This window comes from Kwoniella dejecticola, chromosome 7, assembly GCF_000512565.2.
Source record: "Kwoniella dejecticola CBS 10117 chromosome 7, complete sequence".
Classification (NCBI taxonomy): domain Eukaryota; kingdom Fungi; phylum Basidiomycota; class Tremellomycetes; order Tremellales; family Cryptococcaceae; genus Kwoniella; species Kwoniella dejecticola.
The window spans coordinates 585465-604667 of record NC_089307.1 but is presented as its reverse complement, the minus strand read 5'-3'; the positions used below and the strand labels follow the sequence as shown (position 1 = coordinate 604667).

At 48.4% G+C, this 19203-nt stretch overlaps 5 protein-coding genes across 5 annotated transcripts; 3 read left to right on the top strand and 2 right to left on the bottom strand.

The window, feature by feature from the left end:
* Positions 1-1414: 1414 nt before the first annotated feature.
* I303_105860 (uncharacterized protein) lies at positions 1415-5217 on the top strand (the record flags this gene model as incomplete). The annotated part of the gene is made up of 6 exons (XM_018409171.1): positions 1415-1507; positions 1714-1835; positions 2118-3210; positions 3269-3644; positions 3699-4713; positions 4776-5217. 6 exons carry the CDS (start codon positions 1415-1417, stop codon positions 5215-5217), a joined length of 3141 nt encoding a protein of 1046 aa, XP_018261443.1.
* A 1066-nt stretch (positions 5218-6283) lies between these two features.
* Positions 6284-7798, bottom strand: I303_105859 (uncharacterized protein; the record flags this gene model as incomplete). Its single annotated transcript, XM_018409170.2, has 4 exons — positions 6284-6333; positions 6467-7228; positions 7326-7434; positions 7565-7798. 4 exons carry the CDS (start codon positions 7796-7798, stop codon positions 6284-6286), a joined length of 1155 nt encoding a protein of 384 aa, XP_018261442.2.
* Positions 7799-8224: 426 nt separating this feature from the next.
* I303_105858 (uncharacterized protein) lies at positions 8225-9510 on the top strand (the record flags this gene model as incomplete). The annotated part of the gene is made up of 10 exons (XM_018409169.2): positions 8225-8227; positions 8290-8357; positions 8458-8526; positions 8605-8622; positions 8702-8832; positions 8915-8987; positions 9059-9099; positions 9185-9255; positions 9323-9417; positions 9489-9510. The coding sequence occupies 10 exons, from the start codon at positions 8225-8227 to the stop codon at positions 9508-9510; spliced, it is 591 nt and encodes a 196-aa protein (XP_018261441.2).
* Positions 9511-9798: 288 nt separating this feature from the next.
* On the bottom strand, positions 9799-14949 carry I303_105857 (uncharacterized protein; the record flags this gene model as incomplete). The annotated part of the gene is made up of 15 exons (XM_065969255.1): positions 9799-9816; positions 9875-10354; positions 10434-10634; positions 10719-10818; positions 10919-11238; positions 11316-11454; positions 11520-11641; positions 11705-12455; positions 12517-12713; positions 12767-13044; positions 13108-13384; positions 13439-13875; positions 13933-14017; positions 14066-14242; positions 14293-14949. 15 exons carry the CDS (start codon positions 14947-14949, stop codon positions 9799-9801), a joined length of 4239 nt encoding a protein of 1412 aa, XP_065825327.1.
* Positions 14950-15386: 437 nt separating this feature from the next.
* Positions 15387-19118, top strand: I303_105856 (uncharacterized protein; the record flags this gene model as incomplete). Its single annotated transcript, XM_065969254.1, has 22 exons — positions 15387-15494; positions 15558-15571; positions 15622-15714; positions 15773-16034; positions 16121-16212; positions 16264-16378; positions 16428-16564; positions 16619-16700; positions 16755-16813; positions 16869-16968; positions 17018-17167; positions 17217-17461; positions 17515-17730; positions 17782-17918; positions 17975-18013; positions 18084-18201; positions 18260-18340; positions 18400-18535; positions 18597-18644; positions 18708-18788; positions 18855-19022; positions 19092-19118. The coding sequence occupies 22 exons, from the start codon at positions 15387-15389 to the stop codon at positions 19116-19118; spliced, it is 2508 nt and encodes an 835-aa protein (XP_065825326.1).
* Positions 19119-19203: the final 85 nt, after the last annotated feature.

Sequence of the window (19203 nt, the reverse complement as noted above, 5' to 3'; positions counted from 1 at the left end):
CGGCGTTGGACAAACATACAAGGTAGAGTCTTCTTTGCTGGGAGACCAGCGCCGTTTCAAGCAGGTCGATGAGTTGTGAGTCTCTTCTTAAATGTCAGTCGGATGGGATCGACGGTGACACCTTGTCTCGGGTGATTTATGCTTTACGGGAGAACCCTCTTTGGGATATGCTGCAATCTCGGGTGTTGACCAGTCTATCCCTCGTTGTGATGTTGAGAGGTCTTTCTGCAAGTACCACAGAGATGCAAGTGATGATCGGTTTCGAGAGTGGGCGAAGTGTCGGATTCAGTTCTCCTTCGGTTTGGTTTGATTTGGTCTGGTTCTATGTCTATTCCTTTACGCGCGAGTGAAGGCTTCTATGAAAGAAAGAAGATTCGTCTATCTGAGTGAGATTATTACAATATTACAGTAAGTCTAGGCAGAATGAGTGAGTGAGGTGAGGTATATAAATCTATTTTCTATGGAAGAGGAAGGATGGAGGATGATGATGTGAGAAAAGGAACGAAGAGGGAAAAGAATAGGTCAAGTGGTCTTGGGATGTTTGATTGGAGCTGCCTGTCAGAAAGAAGTATGTAAACGAATTATGATGATGATAGTAGTGATCTTCTGATGCTGATGATGACACCGAGTTATGGGTACTACTAGCACTGGGTCCACTGTCAGGTGATCTTCCTATGTAGCGTGTTGCATGATGCATGATCAGATCTAGGTTAATTACACTTACTCGGTCAGCCTGATATCACTCTGCATTATGGGGCACAACGACGTCCTTGCGGCGTGGGATACATGGTACGTAATCTTATGTGGTGCCTGGAAGGGAGGGATATCACGGGTGTGTTCTAACCCCCGGATTTCCAGTAGGTCACCTCTGCGATTCAGCATCATTCATGAAAGCGTCTCGCGTGAAGATAGATTGCTGGACCATCCGCCCCCTGAGAAGGCAGATAACGTACTTGTATGATTCTGGCAACGCCAATGAGGGAGCACGTCTTGCGCTATAATTGATAGTTGATTGATTATGCCACCATTGCCAAGATGCCACTTGACGATTCCGGCTTTGTGTTACCCGAAGTAGTTAATCTCCTGACTCGGTCACCTCGTAGTGCTGGACGCGCAAGCTATACTATACTACTGCGTACGGCCCTTATCAGCCCAGATAACGCACGCAATCCATTCTCATCCTCATTCCAACTATCCATCCTTTTCCTTTGATTTCACTTTCTATTCTTCAGATTGACGATTGACAAGCGTCGACAGCCACTCACTGCTGACTTCACTTCAACATCGATACACCCCATTCTTACTGCTCTGCATATCTTCCTACCCTCAGACAGCATCCATACACTTCAGTGAATCTAGATTCCATCAGAAGGCGATATCGCCACCCGCATAAAGAACACTTGATATCGCTATCATGTTCGTCATCAAGGCTACCTTGAAAGATGAGACTCGACGTCTCACTTTCGACAGGTCAAAGTTCCCTCCATACACAGAGGTCCAACAGAAGGTGAGTCAGATTCACGATCCACCTTCATGCGCAGGCATGATCAGCAGAGAAGCAAGGGGGAAGATGTCGGTTATCTCCGGGCCTGTGTTGGTGAGAGCAGCAAGCTGACTGCTTTCGTTGACTATCCTCTCATTGCCTTCTCCTATACTGGACCGTCCGAACTCTCGTGTATCAATGCAAATCATTTTCCGAAACATCACATACAGCTTCGAAGCATCTTCAACCTTCCTTCAACGGCTCATCCATACTGGGTCAACGTTCTCCTTTTCCCAGACGATGCTCAAGAGGCTAGAATCATGTTCAAGAAACATGTCTGTGATGCTGCAGAGTGAGCAAGCGCTATGTTCTTGTACTCCTCGCCCTCACCCTTCGATGTGACTCCGACGCAGGGCATCATTTTAGTCCGATCAGCTCGGATGAGTTGGACGGGGACAAGGTGGCGATTCACCATACACAGCTTGATCGCAAGCTGACTTATTTGTCCCTCTTTTTCCATTTATATCTACCCCTTGATCAACGACAAACAACGACAAACACAACCTCATTTCGCATTTTGGCTCCACCTTTCCCTTTGTACTACCAACCACTTTACCTGACTGCCGCCTAACAGATACGAATCTGCTCAGGCACCATTCACACACAGCGGCTTGCCGTCACCAGCATTGGTCTTCACGGTCTTGCTTGCATCTGACCCAAGATTGAACGCGATCCACGGGTACCACCGAGCCAACAGTCTTCTTACTTCTACCGGTGATCTGGCTATCCACATCTCGACTATCGAGGAAGATCTCGCTAAGCGAGTTTCCCTCCTCACCGCATTGGAAGAGAAACTCGAGTCATGTAAGAAGGACGACGACCAGACTGGGGTGACCTTTTGGTCTGACCGAGTGAAGGACAAAAAGGCATCTGTCAAGAACCTGCAGGATGACTTGCTCAACTGTCAGGCTGAATTCAACAAGCTGAATGATCAGCTTGATGGATCCAGTCTTCCCGACGGATATCCTTCTCAATCACTCAGAGATTATGCGGAATCGGAAGAAAGAGAAGAAGTCGGAAGAGCTCAACAGACTGAAGATGAGATTGCAGCTTGGAAAGCTGGCAACGAGTTCAACGCTGAAAGCCAGCTTTTCCCTCCTCTTGACCACCTGATCCCTCCGCACGGCCCACGTCACCGAATTTATCCTGGCCAACCTGGAAGAAGAGGCTTCAGACATCCACCTCACTTCCATCCTCGCTTCGCACCTCCTCCGCCCCCGGCTCCTTCGGGCGTACCAATCGGTTCTTCTGGCGGCTTCAACGCCTGTCCACCTCAATATCACGGTGCTCCGGGCATTCGAAACCTCTTCGACAGAGTCAGCGATGTGCTCAATCCGCCTGTCCCCGCAGAGCTCGTCCCGGCTCGAGAGATCAAAACCATGCTTGATACCTTCTTGGTGAACCTCTCGAATCAACTCGCGAACACATTCGAAGGCGCTCCTCGTGTGGCCACGACCGAAAACGCCAGCGAAACCGAAAGACCCATTCCCGGTGCTTTCGTTCAAACCACTTCTCAGCCTCAAGCGGATGCTCAGATCCAGACGCATCAAGAGGAGAAGAAGGCTGAGACCCAATCGGCTCAATTGGGCAAAGGCGGGTTCAGACACCGACGAATTTGGTGTGATGGCTGCGAAGAGGGCATCCGAGGTGTACGATACAAGTGCGAGGTATGTCACTATTTCGCCACGCGCATGGTGCCGAATCATTCGCTAACGCAATTCGTAGCAATGTCCCGACTACGATCTGTGCGGATCGTGTCTTCCATTACTCCACTCTTCGGACCTCCATCCTTCAGCACACACCTTCAAAGCTATGCTTCATCGGGATTTGACTGAAAGAATCAAGCTCAACCCCGAAGGTCAAGCCGAGGAGACGGTTCGACACCCTGCTACCTGTGACCTTTGTAGCCTCGCCATCAAAGGCATTAGATGGAAATGTCTCAATTGTCCCGACTGGGATAGCTGTAACAGCTGTGCTGCTACTATCACCGAGACTCACCCTGGACATTCGTTCGTCAAGCTACACAAGTCCAGCGATTATGTCACAAATGCTAACGCGGAAGCGAGCGAGAACGTCCATCACCCTCACGTCGTTTGTGACGGTGAGTTTCCTATCAATTCCTCAAATTTTGCAGTGTGCTGACTCGTTGCGTCAGGATGTAATGGATACATCAGAGGATCAAGATACAAGTGCATGCACCCCTCTTGTCCCGATTACGACCTCTGTGAGGCGTGCGAATCTTCGCCCCACAGAATGCATCCGGTCGATCACCCAATGCTCAAGATGAAACTACCTCTCAAGCTGAATTTTTCATCATCCTTCGAACCTTTGCCCGAGACGGAGATCCCTCGACCACATGCTCACAAACATGCGCATGGTCGCAGAGGACACGGCCAGGAGAGGCGAGTCAACGGTGATGCGTTCGGCCCGAGACGAGCGGGTTGCTGGAGACAGCACGAAAGCCCCGATCGATTCAACAGACGGGAACATGTCACCTCTTGTACCTCGTCCACGATTGACACACCTCAACCTCGCGAAGAACCGAGCCAGCACATCCCAGGTGGTTTCGTTACCCGTAACCTATACGATGCTCAGGAATCGGTTGGAGATCTATCGGCACCCCTCACTCCCGATAACAAGGTCGAATCTCGTGCTACCCCCGAGGCGCAGACCACTACAACTTCAGTCACGGCCGCTGAGTCCGTACCAGCTCTCGTCGGTCTAGCTAAAGCGGTCACTTCGATTATTCAAGAATCAGCCTCAGGTTCCGCTTCTGTCAAAGGAAGCAGCGGAACCGCCACACCCAAAGAGCCAGTCACTCCGCTTGACATCTTCTCATGGGTCAGACACTTGACCATCCCACCCGGATGTACTCTTCCGCCAGGAGCTGAGTTCACTAAAACCTGGAAGACCAAGAACTTCGCTTCCGGTTCTGAATATGCCTTTGACAAAGTCCGACTGGTTCTGAAATCTGAAGGTATCTTGGGAGAGACCTCGAGACGACCGGCCATCGAATTCTCAAGAGACGACGTCAAAGACGGCGAGGAAGTTGAAATTACCCTCGAAGGGCTCAAAATCCCTGAGGACATTGAGAGGGGCATCGAAGTTGTGGAGTTCTGGAGGTTTGAAGACGATCAGGGCGTAGCATATGGACAACCCCTCAGACTTCGGTAAGTAAAACCTGATTACCCAGGTGCAAAGGGTCAAGCTGACGAGAGGTTAAATGCGACAGATTTACGATTGAAGAATTACCTAAAGTCGATTCGGACTCGATGGGCTCATCGGCTGTCATCATGCCTTCCTCCAATTCTTCAATGATCATCCCCAGCCCCTCCGTCAAGGAAGAGCAGGAGCAGGAGAAAGGTTTGGTCGCTCAGGATGTGATTGAGCAGCCTTCTGTCATCGATTCGTCCCCTGCCGAAGCTGAAGCTGGAGAAAGCGCTTCGGAAGTATATACTGCCGAAGAAGGAGAAGGCGAAAGAGAAAGCGTCATTTCACTTGAAACCGACTCGGAAGACGGGAGTCTGATCGACGTTGAGGGAGTACCCACTGAGACGACCTCCACATCGTCTCGAGCTGCGACTGTCAATGACGAAGACGAAGAGGACGAGGACGATGATGGGTTTGAGATTGTCGAAGGGACTGAAGATGAATTGACTGCTGATGAGCTTTGATAACTTACTCATCCTGATCAGTATGCTGAATAAGAAAGACAGGTACTTGCCTATCCTTTTCGAGCAGTTCTTATTTGTATGTGGCGTATTCTATGTTCCGTATATCGTATATCACCGTTGTGCAGTAGTATCTTTATCTTTGTTCTCTATGTTTGCTATCTACATACATCAACAAGTTGATATCATGCAGAAAACCCCTCATAAAAAAAGTTGTGTGTTGAAGTTGTAACGTTACTTTTCGGCTGATACTGATATAAATACTAAGAGATGTCATCATTGTACACGATCAATCGTTCAATCTGATCCGCAATGCGACTGTGCAGAACATCGTCAGCACGGTGATGGGAGCACGATATGTTCTTCGATGATGTAGTCGCTGACTGTTCCATGGTTGGCCACGATCATGTTGCTGGATGAAAGAATTATACATTACATTGATGGATCGCATGACAAGGTAACCCAAGGCTAATTATTGAGAAGAAATTGATTGTAAAGAGCTATTGGTAAAGGTCAAAGCCGAGCAACAATGTTTCTCAAAACGCAGGGTGGCAAGGTGGCAAGACTCATGACGCAAGACGCAAGACGCAAGACGCTAACATTATAGATATCACGGATTAGAAAACGCGATCATCCCTTGAGGGATGCAGGAGATAAGCAGATTAACTAACGCTTTATAAAAGCGCAAGAAAAGAATCGAGAGAATACAAAAGTGAAAAGATGAAAACAAGAGCTCTCGTAGTTTTCGTAGTAAGAGATCTGCACTCAACTTTATGGCTATGTATGTGTATGTACGTGTAGTGTAGTGTAGTGTAATGTAGCGTTGCGTAAATTAGTGTAGTATTGTGATCAATGTGATTGTGTATACAACGATAAGTCTGATCTAAATTCCTCTTTCTCTCACCCAATTCCCAAAACTCACTACGTATCGTCCTCCCTTTTCTCCGGCTACTCCTATTCACTCTTCTCATTGCAAGATGGAAAAACTCAATAATTCAATTCGCCCAAATGTCCTTGGTGACGATCTGACCCAAGGACAAACCGCGATTCGCATAGGTTATATTATATCCTATATCGATTGAGGAGCAGGATTCGGATTATACACTCTTAACAATCGACCTGATGCGGCAATGGATGCAGTAGACAATTATTAGCCTTCATTATCATCTTTTGACATGATAGACATCAATACAATGGGATGCGGTCCACATCGCAAGAAAGGGATTGAATACACTTTGTCATTCAGACTCACCTTGACCAACTTTCATCTTGTACAGAAACTGCACGATCGTCTCGCCCTCTTTATTCTGTCCACCACCTAGACCTTTCATCCAATGGTTATTCGCTTTCTCAGCTAAGACCTCCTTGGCCGCCCTGACATCACTTAGCGTGATCACTCCCCTTTTGATCTGCGGAGGAGGGTTTGGAGCTGGTATAGGGGATGTTGGACGCCGGGTAGGCAGGGTCTTCGAACGTGTTGTTGGAGGTTCGAAATTATCCATTGGGTCTGCTTCTGCTTCTGCTCCTGCTTCGTCGGTCTCCTTTTCATCCGCGATTCCATTCTCACCCTGGACTATTTCCTGACCACCGTCTTTCGCCAGATTCGATCCTTGGCTCTGAGTCGTAAGATCTGTCTTCGTGTTATCAGTCTCAGGCTTGGCATTGAGACTTGGGTCCTTATCCTTGGACCCGTCCGCTCCAGACGACGAAAGAGAGGCTTCTGCTAAAGGATCTGGATGACGAAGTGCTTCTGCTGTACCTGTAGAAGAAGAAGGTGGGAGTTGGGGTAAAGGTTCGTCATGAGGGTGTGTACCGCTTGGACCAAGTGAGTCGTTCCTCGTTCCGTTCGACTCGCCCAAGGTCGAGGTTACGCCAGCGCCTTGAGTGGGTAATTGGGGCTGAGCGGCTTCGACTTGTGATTCTCGGGTATCACCTTTGGCAGGAAGTAAAGAGGAAAACGTACTTGGCGGTGGGACGATGGGAGCAGTGGAAGACAGTGTATATAGTTGATTGGCTATGGTCATCACAATCCTTCTCGTCAGCTACAGTATGTCAAATGTTACAAGAGCAGTCTGTTTGGTGGCTGGCAGAGAGAGATCGAGGTGACTCACGAGGCGTACATGGCTCTTCGGACCAAGGCGAGACATCCCATCTCGGTAACAAGTCGTGGTATTCCAGATACTTGTATAAAGTCTCCACTGGTAAATCGTTGAAATCAATCTGCACAATTCGGCATCCATTAGTCGATGTTACGTAGGTTGAATTGAGCAAAAAGAGCTCCAAGGCTTGACACAGAATCTCCAGACTCTTATACACACAGAAGATCAGGGGGGCGTGGACTAGTACTCACCTTAGTCTTCACTTCAGCAGGGTCCAACACCTCCTCTTCTTTGCCTTTAGCCGCACCTTTTTTGGCAGTGGGTTCGCCGTCATCGGAGAGCACTTCGGGCTTGCGCCTCTTCCTGGATCCTGATCCTGTACCTACAGTGCCTTGAGTTGGCGGAGGAGCCGCTTTCTGCGTTCGCCCTAATTTGGGGTTGGTATTATGTATACCTGGGGGAATGGGTGGCAGTCCTGGATTCATGATTTTGACTGGCGTTTCTTGCGTCTGGTCTGATATCTTTTTGACGTTCTGACGTTCGGGCTGAACAGCTAGGCGTTCTCAAGGTTCAAGATGAGGAAGGTCTATGCAGTTATGTTATAGGCTCTTCAAAGCGTCTTCCGAGATGCGAGATGCTTCACTGATATGCGATGAATGTGGTGCTTTGGTGCTTTGGTGTTGGATTTGAGTGATGTTTGTGTGATTGGTTAAAGTGGAGGTTTTTTTCCCTCTTTTCATGCTTTTTACGTAAATTGCACTCATTCAGCTCACGTGACTAGGTATTCGATGTTTTGCCGCTTAAGGCGAGCATGAGGAAAGTTGAATTAGTGAGGACTACTTCGTTATTGTCGGATACTACTCCCTCAAAATAGCAACTGCTGTACACCTCAGAGAAGACAAGCAGGCAAGATGGTAAGCTTCCAGCTCCTTGTGTCCCCAAGCAAGGCTCAAGCTTACAATTCAAGTGTGTATAGGGAAAAGCAAAGATCACCCGAAAGTTCGCAGCTGTCAAGCGCATGATCAAACCGTCTGATCCGAGATTGTGCGTTCAGCGGGGTGTGGTTCATCTGCGCACACCCGGCATCTAGTATGGCTCCATTACGATTCGGATGAGCTGATACTGCGCTGTGACCGTGACGCAGGAAGGAAAACGTCGAGAAGGCAGCTAAGAAAGCTGAGAAGGAGAAAGCAGCCGAAGAGAAAAAAGCAGTGTGCGCTATCTTGACTTAGCTCTCTTGACGCAGTGATCGCCATGTAGCTGATCTTTGAGAGAATTGTTCGCGTATTAGAGCCCAAGTATCCTCATCGTACGTCTTCATCATTCCTGCCCATTCTCCCGCAGACACGATGTACAAGGGCCAAGCTGACGCCCTGAGGGGTTCGTAGACTATTCTTATCGCACAACAACGACCTGGGACCCCCATATAGGATATTGGTCGATACCAACTTCATCAATTTCTCCATACAGAACAAGATCGAGCTGGTGCAAGGTATGATGGACTGTCTGATGGCAAAGTGTCAGTCTTCCTCCATTCCGGTAATACATGAGGTATGCTTTTTTCCGGTCCCTGGTGGCTGATTTTGTGCAATCATGGGTAGGCATACCGACGATAACGGATTGTGTCTTGGCGGAGCTGGAGAAGCTTGGACCGAAATATAGATTAGCATTGAGGTGAGCTATCCGTTTCCTAGAGGCCTTTTGGTCGGACGGGATTTGCAGCTCATCTTCCGATTCGTATACAGGATAGCGAAAGATCCTCGATTCGAGAGGTTACATTGTGACCGTGAGTCAGCTGTAGCCTCCATCCTTCACCTATCCAAGGATAGAGCCGACACTCATGACTTGTTCCCTCATCCTGCTATCTGCAGACTCAGGTACATATGCAGATGACTGTCTCGTAAATCGGGTCACAGTGCATAAATGCTACATAGTAGCCACTGTGAGTCTAGCTACGAGTTTCAGAGACCTCCCCAGAATCTGGCATCTAAACAACCATTTCATTGCAGTGCGATAGAGATCTTCGACGTCGGATAAGGAAAGTACCAGGTGTCCCATTGATGTATGTCGTCAAGAGGCGATATCAGATCGAAAGATTACCAGAGTGGGTCCTACGATTTAGCTTGTTCCTGCTCATCGCCTGGTAGGGAGCTGATTAGTATGTGCACTCAATAGCGGAGGTGCGGCTTTCATTTGATCGATTCGACATTGCATTTCTGTGCACACTCGCTTCCTCTCGCCATTTTGACCTGTATACATCCCAGACTGTACATTTGTAAATCTAATGCAACAATAGATCCTGCTATATACGGGAAAAGCATCACAAAGCATATTCCGAATGCGGGTGTAGCAATAATCAATCGATACAACCGGAGGATAATGGGACAGGGCAAACAAGTAGGCAGAAGTCAACAGTTTATTGACAAGCAAGCTCAAAACCGTTGTTCGTGTTTTCATTCCATGCCCTAGCAGTAACAGCCAGAAATCACGAAGCAGCAATCAGCTACGTCAATGATAAGGTACTCAACGGAGAGAGCTGGATGAGGAGAAAAGGGACTCACCAAGATTTCTTTCCCAAAAGCGCCTTTTATCAAAACATCACTCCCTGCCCTAATCACCTTTGTCTTGTGATTCTTACTTTTCTTCATCGCGCGATACTCATTTGTATCATCATTATCATACTCATTTTCAGCTTCAGCCTGTCCAACAGAATTTTTGGATATTCCCATCTTCCCTTCACTCCAATCAAGACCAGATCTACGTCTATCCAACGGTTGTCGCTCAGTAACATTGTCATTTTCCTTCTTCTTGACCATCAATACCTCTTCGATCTGCGTGACCTCTTCCGCACGACCACGATGTATATCCGCATCTCCTCTTTTCAATCTCATTATCCATTTTTTACCCTGCATCAACTCCAAGAAGTCCCTCAATAACGGATCTTGCGATAACGTACAGGCCGATCCGAAAATGATTAATTTCTTCTTGGCTCGCGTGAAAGAGACGTTGATCCTTCTCCAATCTTTCAATAAATCGCCGATCTGCAACCCATTTTATGTCATATGATCAACACGGATCTCTGTTAGGTTCACGATAAACAGTATGCGTTGATGAACTCACATTGCCATTCTCGTTTGATCGGACTAACGAAATCAAAATACAATCTTTATCCCTCCCTTGAGATTTGTCGGCCGTGAGGATCTCGACTCGCGGTAAAGAGGGTTTTAGCAATGACGAGAGTAGTTTGATTTGTTGTCTGTACGGAGTGATTATAGCTAGGTCTTCTTGAGCGAGCCCGGAACACGTCAAAGCTGACGAGAGCTATAAATGACAGAAAAGATATTCAGTTGATCAACTTGGATTATCATTTGCCGTGTTGCTCGCTTGGACAAAAATAGGACTGACTTGTTGCACAAGCTTCGCCTCAATCTCATTCTGCACCAAATCGCCAAGACGAGAATCAGGTGCAGGGAGCCCATCTGTATCTACGAAGACACATTTCGCACTACCACGAAAGAGAAATAAGATGATCAGCCCACCAGATCTGCTAGCAGTGAGGTCGCCCCCAGAGATAAGTAACAGATAATGGATATGAGGAAACGTACCTCTCGTCCAATAATTGTTGCACCCAACATCTCTCTGACGGTGGAGATGGTGATGAAGACGAGTCTCGCCCGTGCAGATCCGAACAATCGAAAACATCATGACATGTCTTCCGATTCTTCAACACCAGACCCTGTTTGGCGATTTGAAAATTACCGCATCTCAATTTGCCTTCGTAGACTAGCTTATTCGATAGGAGCATTATATCCTCGTTCATCCGGTATTGCATGCTGAGATCAGCCACCGAATCAGGATGTGCGCTGGACAAAAGCTTGAAAAGGGATATATCCAGTCCGCCCCGCCTAGCTTCGGGATGACGAACCTGAACCAGATTAACAGAATTGCAATCAACATTCAGTCAACTGTGCCATGAATACCGTGTCAAATGAGTCGACTCACGATGGGCGGTAATTGGAAATGGTCTCCAACGAGGACGAATTTGTCTGCCATACGTAATGGTCCGAGACATGTAGGTAAAGTGATTTGGGAGGCTTCGTCGACTATGCAATAATCGAACTTCCTCTTGAAGAAGAGCGGACTGACATAGGTGTGTCAGCTGGCATTTTTGCCTCAAAGTTGGCTACCTAGTGCGGCAAGACTGACTGATCGATAGCAAGACAAGTAGCAGCCACAACGGGCGGACCCATCAACCTCTTATCAAGTTGTTCCATATTGGTCGACTGTTCCATCGCTTCCAGAGTAAGATGCTGTACATCCGGGTGGACCTGTGACATCCATTCATGTATGTAAGCTGTGACCCCGCAATCCCTCTACTCGGGCTAGCTTACCTTATCAATATTACCCAATCTCAGAATCCCAAATTCCTCATTGACCAACTTCATCAAGATTGTGTCCACCGCCGAGTGGGTATAACTAGTGAGCAGCACGCTCTTGCCTCTCTTCACCAGAGCCTTGATGATCTCCGTGATAGTCGTGGTCTTCCCTGTTCCTGGCATACCCAGGATCAAAGCATACTCTCTGGCAGTCATCACTTTCTCCATTGCTTTGATCTGATCCGAATTCAAATGAGAGGGAATCTCTGATGTCGATGGTCCCCGGAAGTAGTCGTATTCTGGTTTATCCAGATCCACGATCAACCTCCTTCGAAGTTCGTCTCTACCTTGAGCGTAGAAGAGCGACGCCAGATTGTTTCGCATACGCATCATCCCGCTTGCCATCTCATCTTTATCGATCCTAAAAACCACTTTACTCTGAGAACCTCCTTCACCGAAGGAGAATATGTGATGTTGGCCGGTACGTTTGAGCAAAGCATCCACATCGATAACATATGTCACCCCAATGGTGATGCTTTCAGCTGTGAGTTCAAGGACGAAACCTCTTGACAGGCAGAGCAGATCAGGTTCGATTGATAAGGAGACTGGATCCCCTTTCGCAATATGTCCGGAGAGCAACGACGTGTTGGAAGCCTGAGTTCCTGCCTGAGGAGCGCGTTTGAAAGTATAGGCGTGCCGATGGATTTTTGCCAAAGATTTACCGACATCGTTCGAGTACGAGGAGATGATCATATCGCCGAAACATCTGCAAAGGCACAACTGTGATCAATTGAGTGAATTGAACTTCCTGCGAGGAACTGACTGACCTGCCAGTCTTTTCGCGTTCTTTGGCAGTCATAGTCCACAGCTGACTTCTAAATCTTCCGATGTCCTGCTCTTCAACAGTCAAGAGGGTATCCCACTTCTTGTAGAATTCGATGTCTTTCCGCGTCATATGGCCCGTCTTCTCTTCGTACAAGCCTGCGATTGGATCTTCGGGGTGAGGAGGGACATTATCGATCGTCTAGATCACCTGTCAGCCACCAATGATATCCACGTATGAGGATTGAAATTCACCTTGCGATATAGCATACAGCTGTCGACAGCGTAGCATGATTTGCATTCTTTCGGATTATCGATTGTGGGCGGCAAAAATGAATCTTCCACATCTTCCACTTGTAACGCTCCCGATTCCACGGGGACGCTAGATTTTGGAATGCGTCTCTTGATAGAGAGCCAGTCTGCCAATTCGTTTCTTGCAATGATCAACGCTCGGATTTCGTTCTGCTTCGCTTCCACCCTCAAGATCGAGTCGAGCTGGGAATAGTATAATAACCCCGCTGGGACAGGTACACCTACATCGCGGGTGTCTGTGTGTCAGCACGAGGTGCTCCTCTCGATGTGCCTATCTTACGTACCGTATCTGTCCTCCATAAGCAGCGTGTAGAGCATAGTCTGTGCTCTATGAGCCATCACTCCGACTGAGCGTCCTGTCTTGATTTCCAGCGGTGCCACGTATTCCTCCGCCTGATCTTTCTTCGACACTTCGCGTATGATTTTGGCTTGTACCGAAGCATCGACTTTGCCCTTGAGACCCCACTTTGGGGACCATATATCCTCCTCCACTTCGTGTAGACCGTTGATGGCTAGTAAGCTTGGACTCTCACCGGGGTTGGTATGCAATTCCCCGTCAGCCTGATCAAATCGTCAGTAAGTCCACCCAGCACGATGACTAACTGTGAATCTCACATGGGGTTCAGCTCCGATCCACTTATTCCCGAAGACTTCGAACCCTCTTCCAGCTCTCATGCCGATCTCATCTCTGACATCCATGAGACCCATACCGGTGCTCCAGATCTCCATTCTCCGTTCTTCCTTCTTCAGCTCGGCATCAATCCTGGTGAATGTACTGTCCGCGTCAAAGGACTGTTCTGCCAACGCGCCTTGCAACAAGCTATGTAAGAGGGTTCCGTACAGGACAGGCTTCGTCGGAGGCCCAGAACCTTTGATGAGTGTTTGTAGGATCGGTTTCCTAGGACAAGGTATTGCGTTGGACACGGAAGTCATCGTCAACATCAGATCGGGATGATGTATCAGGAATGTCAAGGGATCTTTCATGGTGAGCACGATCAGCTGTCTCGAGCATTGTTCGCCGAGGTCAGGGGAGATGATGTTGCAGATATCATCTATAAGTGCATCAGCAACGGGCTTTGTCATATATCAGACGGCGGGGTTGGACTGACTCTTCTTGATGTGTAAATTGGACCACTGGTCCTTGAGATGAATTACCCGTTTATTCTCCGTTTTCGTGAAAGTGACAACGAGAGTCTGCCCTGAAATCAGCTCTTGTCCTTCCTGTGCGGCTTTGAAGCATACCTTTCCGTATGATGTTCCGCCCCCTTGGTCCATGTCTAGCTCATCCACAGACGGTATGATACCATTTGAGAACCTCAAGCCAGCACAGACCGCATTGACAATACACCTTGCCCATGGAGTAGACTGGTAGCCGGGAGGTGGAGGGGGTCGAGCAGGATTTGGCACGGGATACCTGATCTGTGGAAAGCGGTCAGCCTGAAGCTGCAATGAGAGTATGAACCACTCACTCTTGGCCCAGGGGCTTCCAACAAGTCCTCATCGAATGCAGAGAGATCATTTAGGTCAAAATCGAACGTATATAGCTCTTCGTCCTCTAGCTTCGGCTCTACTCGTATCTCCTTCTTACAAACTACCTCTGCAGGATCGATGATCTCTGACTTGATGTGAATCGGGGATTGCTCTCGAGACCTCTCGGATCTGATATCGACATGTTTGACCAAAGTAGGAGCGAAAGCTTTTTTGGCTTTCAACGGCGATTTTGACAATTTCGGCTTTTTGGGGGAAAGGACGATTCTTTTTGTGGGTGAGAAAGGCTCTGACTTTACCTCGACATGCTCGAGCTTGATGTCAACGTGCTTCCGCTTGGGCTTCTGGCTGCGTATAGGTGAGGTCAGAGTCTGCGAGCTTGGTCGAGATTTGGGATTGACAGGGGACGATTGTGTGTTGTCGAATGCTGATGCGTCTAATCCAGCTAAGAGATCATCCATCATAGCTTGCTCGGCAGACGTAGTCTTACCATCGTGATTGTTGGATTTTTGTGAAGCAGAAGAAAGCTTTCGACGTTTCGAAGGTGAGAAATGAGTGTGGGCATGATTTCGACTTTGATTTTGGTTTTCGTCCGTGCGGTGACGCGATTTGAGCGGGATCGGCCTCATTGAGGTCATGTTGAAGTCGTCTGTATCGAAGCAGGCATCAAGAAAGAAGAAGAAAAGGGAGATATCAAACAGGCCTGGAATGATAGTACAGAAGAAGAGATCAAAGGTGTCGACGGTAAATAGATTCCAGTAAGAGGAAGACGACAAACGACAAGAGAGGTGAAGGTGATTGTGATTTTGTAATGTTCTCAAGGTCATACGCGTCAAGAGACAACTCCGAATCACACGACACGTGACCGTCAACGGAGTTACGTAAGTGAACTACTCGCCTCCACCGTTGCAGACCAGCTCGGCCCCGCACAGACAGCAGCAGGAGAGTAATAGGGAACCAAAGAGACAACAATGAGCATGTCCATCACGACGACCACTCCGACCTTAGCCAATCCAGCACATAGCATAGTACGAAGACGAGTCATCCAGGTATTCAAAGGGCTGAGCGAAAAGATATGTCACGGGCAGAGCAAGCTGCCCTCGTGGCATACTTCAACACCTTCAAGCTGTCGAGGCAGGTCACAGCCTTCAAGGACTTATCAGATGGTAAAGCCTTGATGGAGGTGAGTAGAGCAAATATCCGGTCGTCCAGAGGATACAAGCTGACCATCACTTCTCATCACCAGGTGATGGCTACGATGTGAGCATCTAAGGCTGCAGATGTTCCCGGCCTAGCTGACAGCGTATTAGCGATGCAACCCATTTCAAGAGCGTCTCAAATCGGACCCCCACGCCGACGGCTTCGAGTTCGAGCGAGAATTGGGTGCTACGCATGAACACATTGTGAGCACGCATGCTCACACTTCTAGTACGCGAAGCTGAGGTCGACAACTTTGTGTAGAAAACGTCTATATCGATTGCTCCTGTCCTTCCCTCTCCCTCCACCTCATGCAACAAATTTATCATTATCCAACCTCCCCGAACCGCCTTTTTCGACTATCGCCAAAGCATCTTCTACATCTGAAGGCTCGAAGGGGCTGGCTCAAATATGCAGATTATGTTTGGCTGTCGGGGTATGGGCGCCTGGAAACGAGAAAGTGATAGGCAAGATCCAAGGCTTGAGGGAGAGTTATATGGCCGAGCTGATGAAGAGTATCGAAGAGGTATGTGCGGTTCTCTTGAGCATTCTCAGCTGCGCAGAAAAATTCTGCCGCAAGCTGGGCTGGGCTGCGAGTTGACCCGTTCGTAGGTGATGGCCACTCTACCTCAAGAGGAAGGAGGGGACGAAGGATTGCAGTCGCCATTTGGCACGTCTCCGATAAAGCAGTCGGCCGAGTTCTCGTGAGCTACTTCTACCTGGGTTTGGTAGTCCGAACAGCTAACCTTGGGTAGACCCCCGTTGTCCGGTATACGGCAAGAACGTGATAAGCTGCTGCAAGACAACGACGAGCTCAAGGCTCGATGCGAGAAGATGATTGAACAAGTCGAGGGGTTGACATCGAGTTTGGTCAGTCGTTTCGAGCGTATCTTTCAGGACGCAACTGAGATGAATACAGGATGAGATTAAAGGAGAAAGGGACGATGCTCTAGAACGGCTTGCTGTTGCCCGATCGGACCCGACTGCGGCTGGTGCGGGGCTTCGGACCAGCCAGACTGCTACCACCGCCGAATTAGATAGACTGCGCACCGATCTGTGAGCCAAAACACATATTATCAGATCGTGTATTTTCAGCTGATGTGACCCCAGTGGAAAGGCAGAGGAGAATCTCGCGCACTCCGAGAACGCTCTTGCAAAGCAGACTCACCTTGTGACGGAATTGACCAAAAATGTGAGCTGTCGATCCAAAGTTACCGTATGACATTTCAGCTTACTGGATATATAGATCGAAGAGCTGAAGGAGCAAGCCGCTGAGGCTGTCAAACTGCGTGATCAGGTGGACGAGTGCGTTGTCGACGTTCTGCCGTTGTGGACACAGGTACTGACGGAGTTTGACCAGATTTAAGCACGCTGCGGAGCGCCTCAAAAAGTCGGAAAACGTGATTGAGAAATACAAGAAGAAGCTCGAGGATTCAGCTGGTCTGAGGAGAGAAATGAGGGTAGGCTGTTCGTTTACAGGTACTGGTCGAGCAGCTGACAGAGATGCAGAACCTGGAAGAAGAAAACGCTCAGCTGATCAACACCAACGCTGCACTTGAAACCGACTTGCGGAAAGCTGGTTCGTCAAAGGGCTTGATAGATAGCTATAAGAGCCAAATCGAGACCTTGGAGAAGTCTTCTCGAGAACAGGCTACACAGGCAAGCGATTTCGCATTACCGCCAAAGGTGATAGCTGACCCTTATGCAGATCACCGAGCTCAAACATCAATTAGAGCTTACTAGGATTGAGCTGGACGATGTGTCTAGAGAATATGAGCGCGATCAGTCGACGCTCGAAGCGCAAGAAGAGAGGCTGAGAGAGATAGAGCTTGGCGCTCCCCCACTCAAGCGACAAGGTTCTAGACTTTCCGTCATAGGAGGTAAGACGACCTTGGATGACGAATTAGGTGTACTCGACGAAGAAGGGGAGGGTAAGATAGACACCAAGACTGAGTGAGTATGAATCTTTCATACCGGTGTCAAAAGACTGCTTACGGTGTTCATAGTCTTCGACTGAAGATCCGAGCTCTGCAAAGGGAACTTAGCGATCTGCGCGCGGGGCGTCCGGGTGACAGTAGTCGTTTGGCTACCCTCGAGACTCTGTTAGCGGACGCAAATAAGTCAAGAGATAGGTACCAGTCTGATTATCTGCAAGAACATCGCTCGTTGTTGCGTCTACAAGCCACAATGGAGCGTATACGGTCTGGCCATGGTGGAGATAGGTATGTCGACCATATGCACCAGGACCCTTCCTCCGCTGATATGGGGGACAGCACTCAAACTGCTTCTGCAATCCGCGAACGATTGAAAGAGGTTCTTGAGGAGCGAGATGAATTGCTCAAGCAGAAAGAAGCGCTTGAGGTCGCGCGCGAAGCTGTAGAGAAGGAGTTGGGTATGGCTAAGACTGATTGTAAGTACCTATCAGTGTTCTGGTGTCTGGGTCGATCAGCTTACAATCTGAATCAGTGGGACTAGTGAACAAAGATCAGAAAGCGATTTTAGCATGTAAGCAGCTCGAGCAATATCGCCGTTGGAAACGCCTAGCTAGATCAGCTGACGTCGATTTCTGATCCAGCTCTAAGGGAAGGCGTGGCGCAGGATACAGTCAAGCTCGAAGAACAGATAGTCACTCTCAAGGAACAGGTGGTCTCGCTGAAGGAGAAAGATCATCAGCATCTTGAGGATATTAAGAGGTCAGTCTTATCTTGACTATCCCCCGACCATGTACAAGCTGACTTGCGGAATGAGCAGGTTGTTACTTGAGAAAGTCGATCTTCAGTCTGCGGGCATCGAGAATAAAGAGAGAGAGCTGGAGAAGGAGAAAGAGTTCGGGTGAGCTTCAACTTCTACTTTGCAATCAAATGTCGCTTCAAACTGATGAGAGTGTGCAGAGACCTCCGAGCATCTCTCACGTCGAAGGGTCTCCCCCAGGAAACACAACAACAGCTCTTATCCTTATTGTCGCAGAATACTGATCTTTCTGCGCAAGTGAAGAGTCTGGATGAGAAATTACAAAAAGCCAAATCGGTCAGCTGCTTGTCTACGCAGTCTAGCAGTCTCGCGGAATCAGCTGATATCCTTTTTGCAGTTTATCAAGCAACAAGATAAGATGTTCAGAGAAGATCACGCCAACATCGTGAGACCGTCGCTTCCTCATGCAGAGAACCAGAGCTGATGTAATGCGATGTACTGATTGTAGGAATCTGGTAATTTCGCTGAAGCGTCAAAATCATATCAACTTCAAATAACGACGTTGAAGGAAGATCTGCTGAAAGCCAGAGTGAGTTAGCTGTCTCCAACGCAGAACGTGGGACCAGCTAATGAATCTCTTGATTTGGGTATATAGCAAAAGTCAGCAGCGATCGAGAATCGGTATAAATTGGAGAACAGGTTAATGCTTTCTGCATGGCATGATCTGGGTCAGCGGACGATACGGGATCATATCAGCTCCGCAGGGCTCAGGAAGGTGCAAAGACCCGTAGCGAGTAGTTGGCTGGGCCGACAAAGACGGATGGTGAGTTTCACAAGTTCTCAGACCCGAATCGAGCTGATGAACATCGCGTTGTCGGGGTTTTGGAAATAGCAAGATGAAGCTACTTTTGCCAGATAGTATTCCAGGCTCTGGGATTTCATGAACGAATTAACGAACTTGATGCATATCGATGACATTTGGCTCGCGGATCTGTTGATGGGTG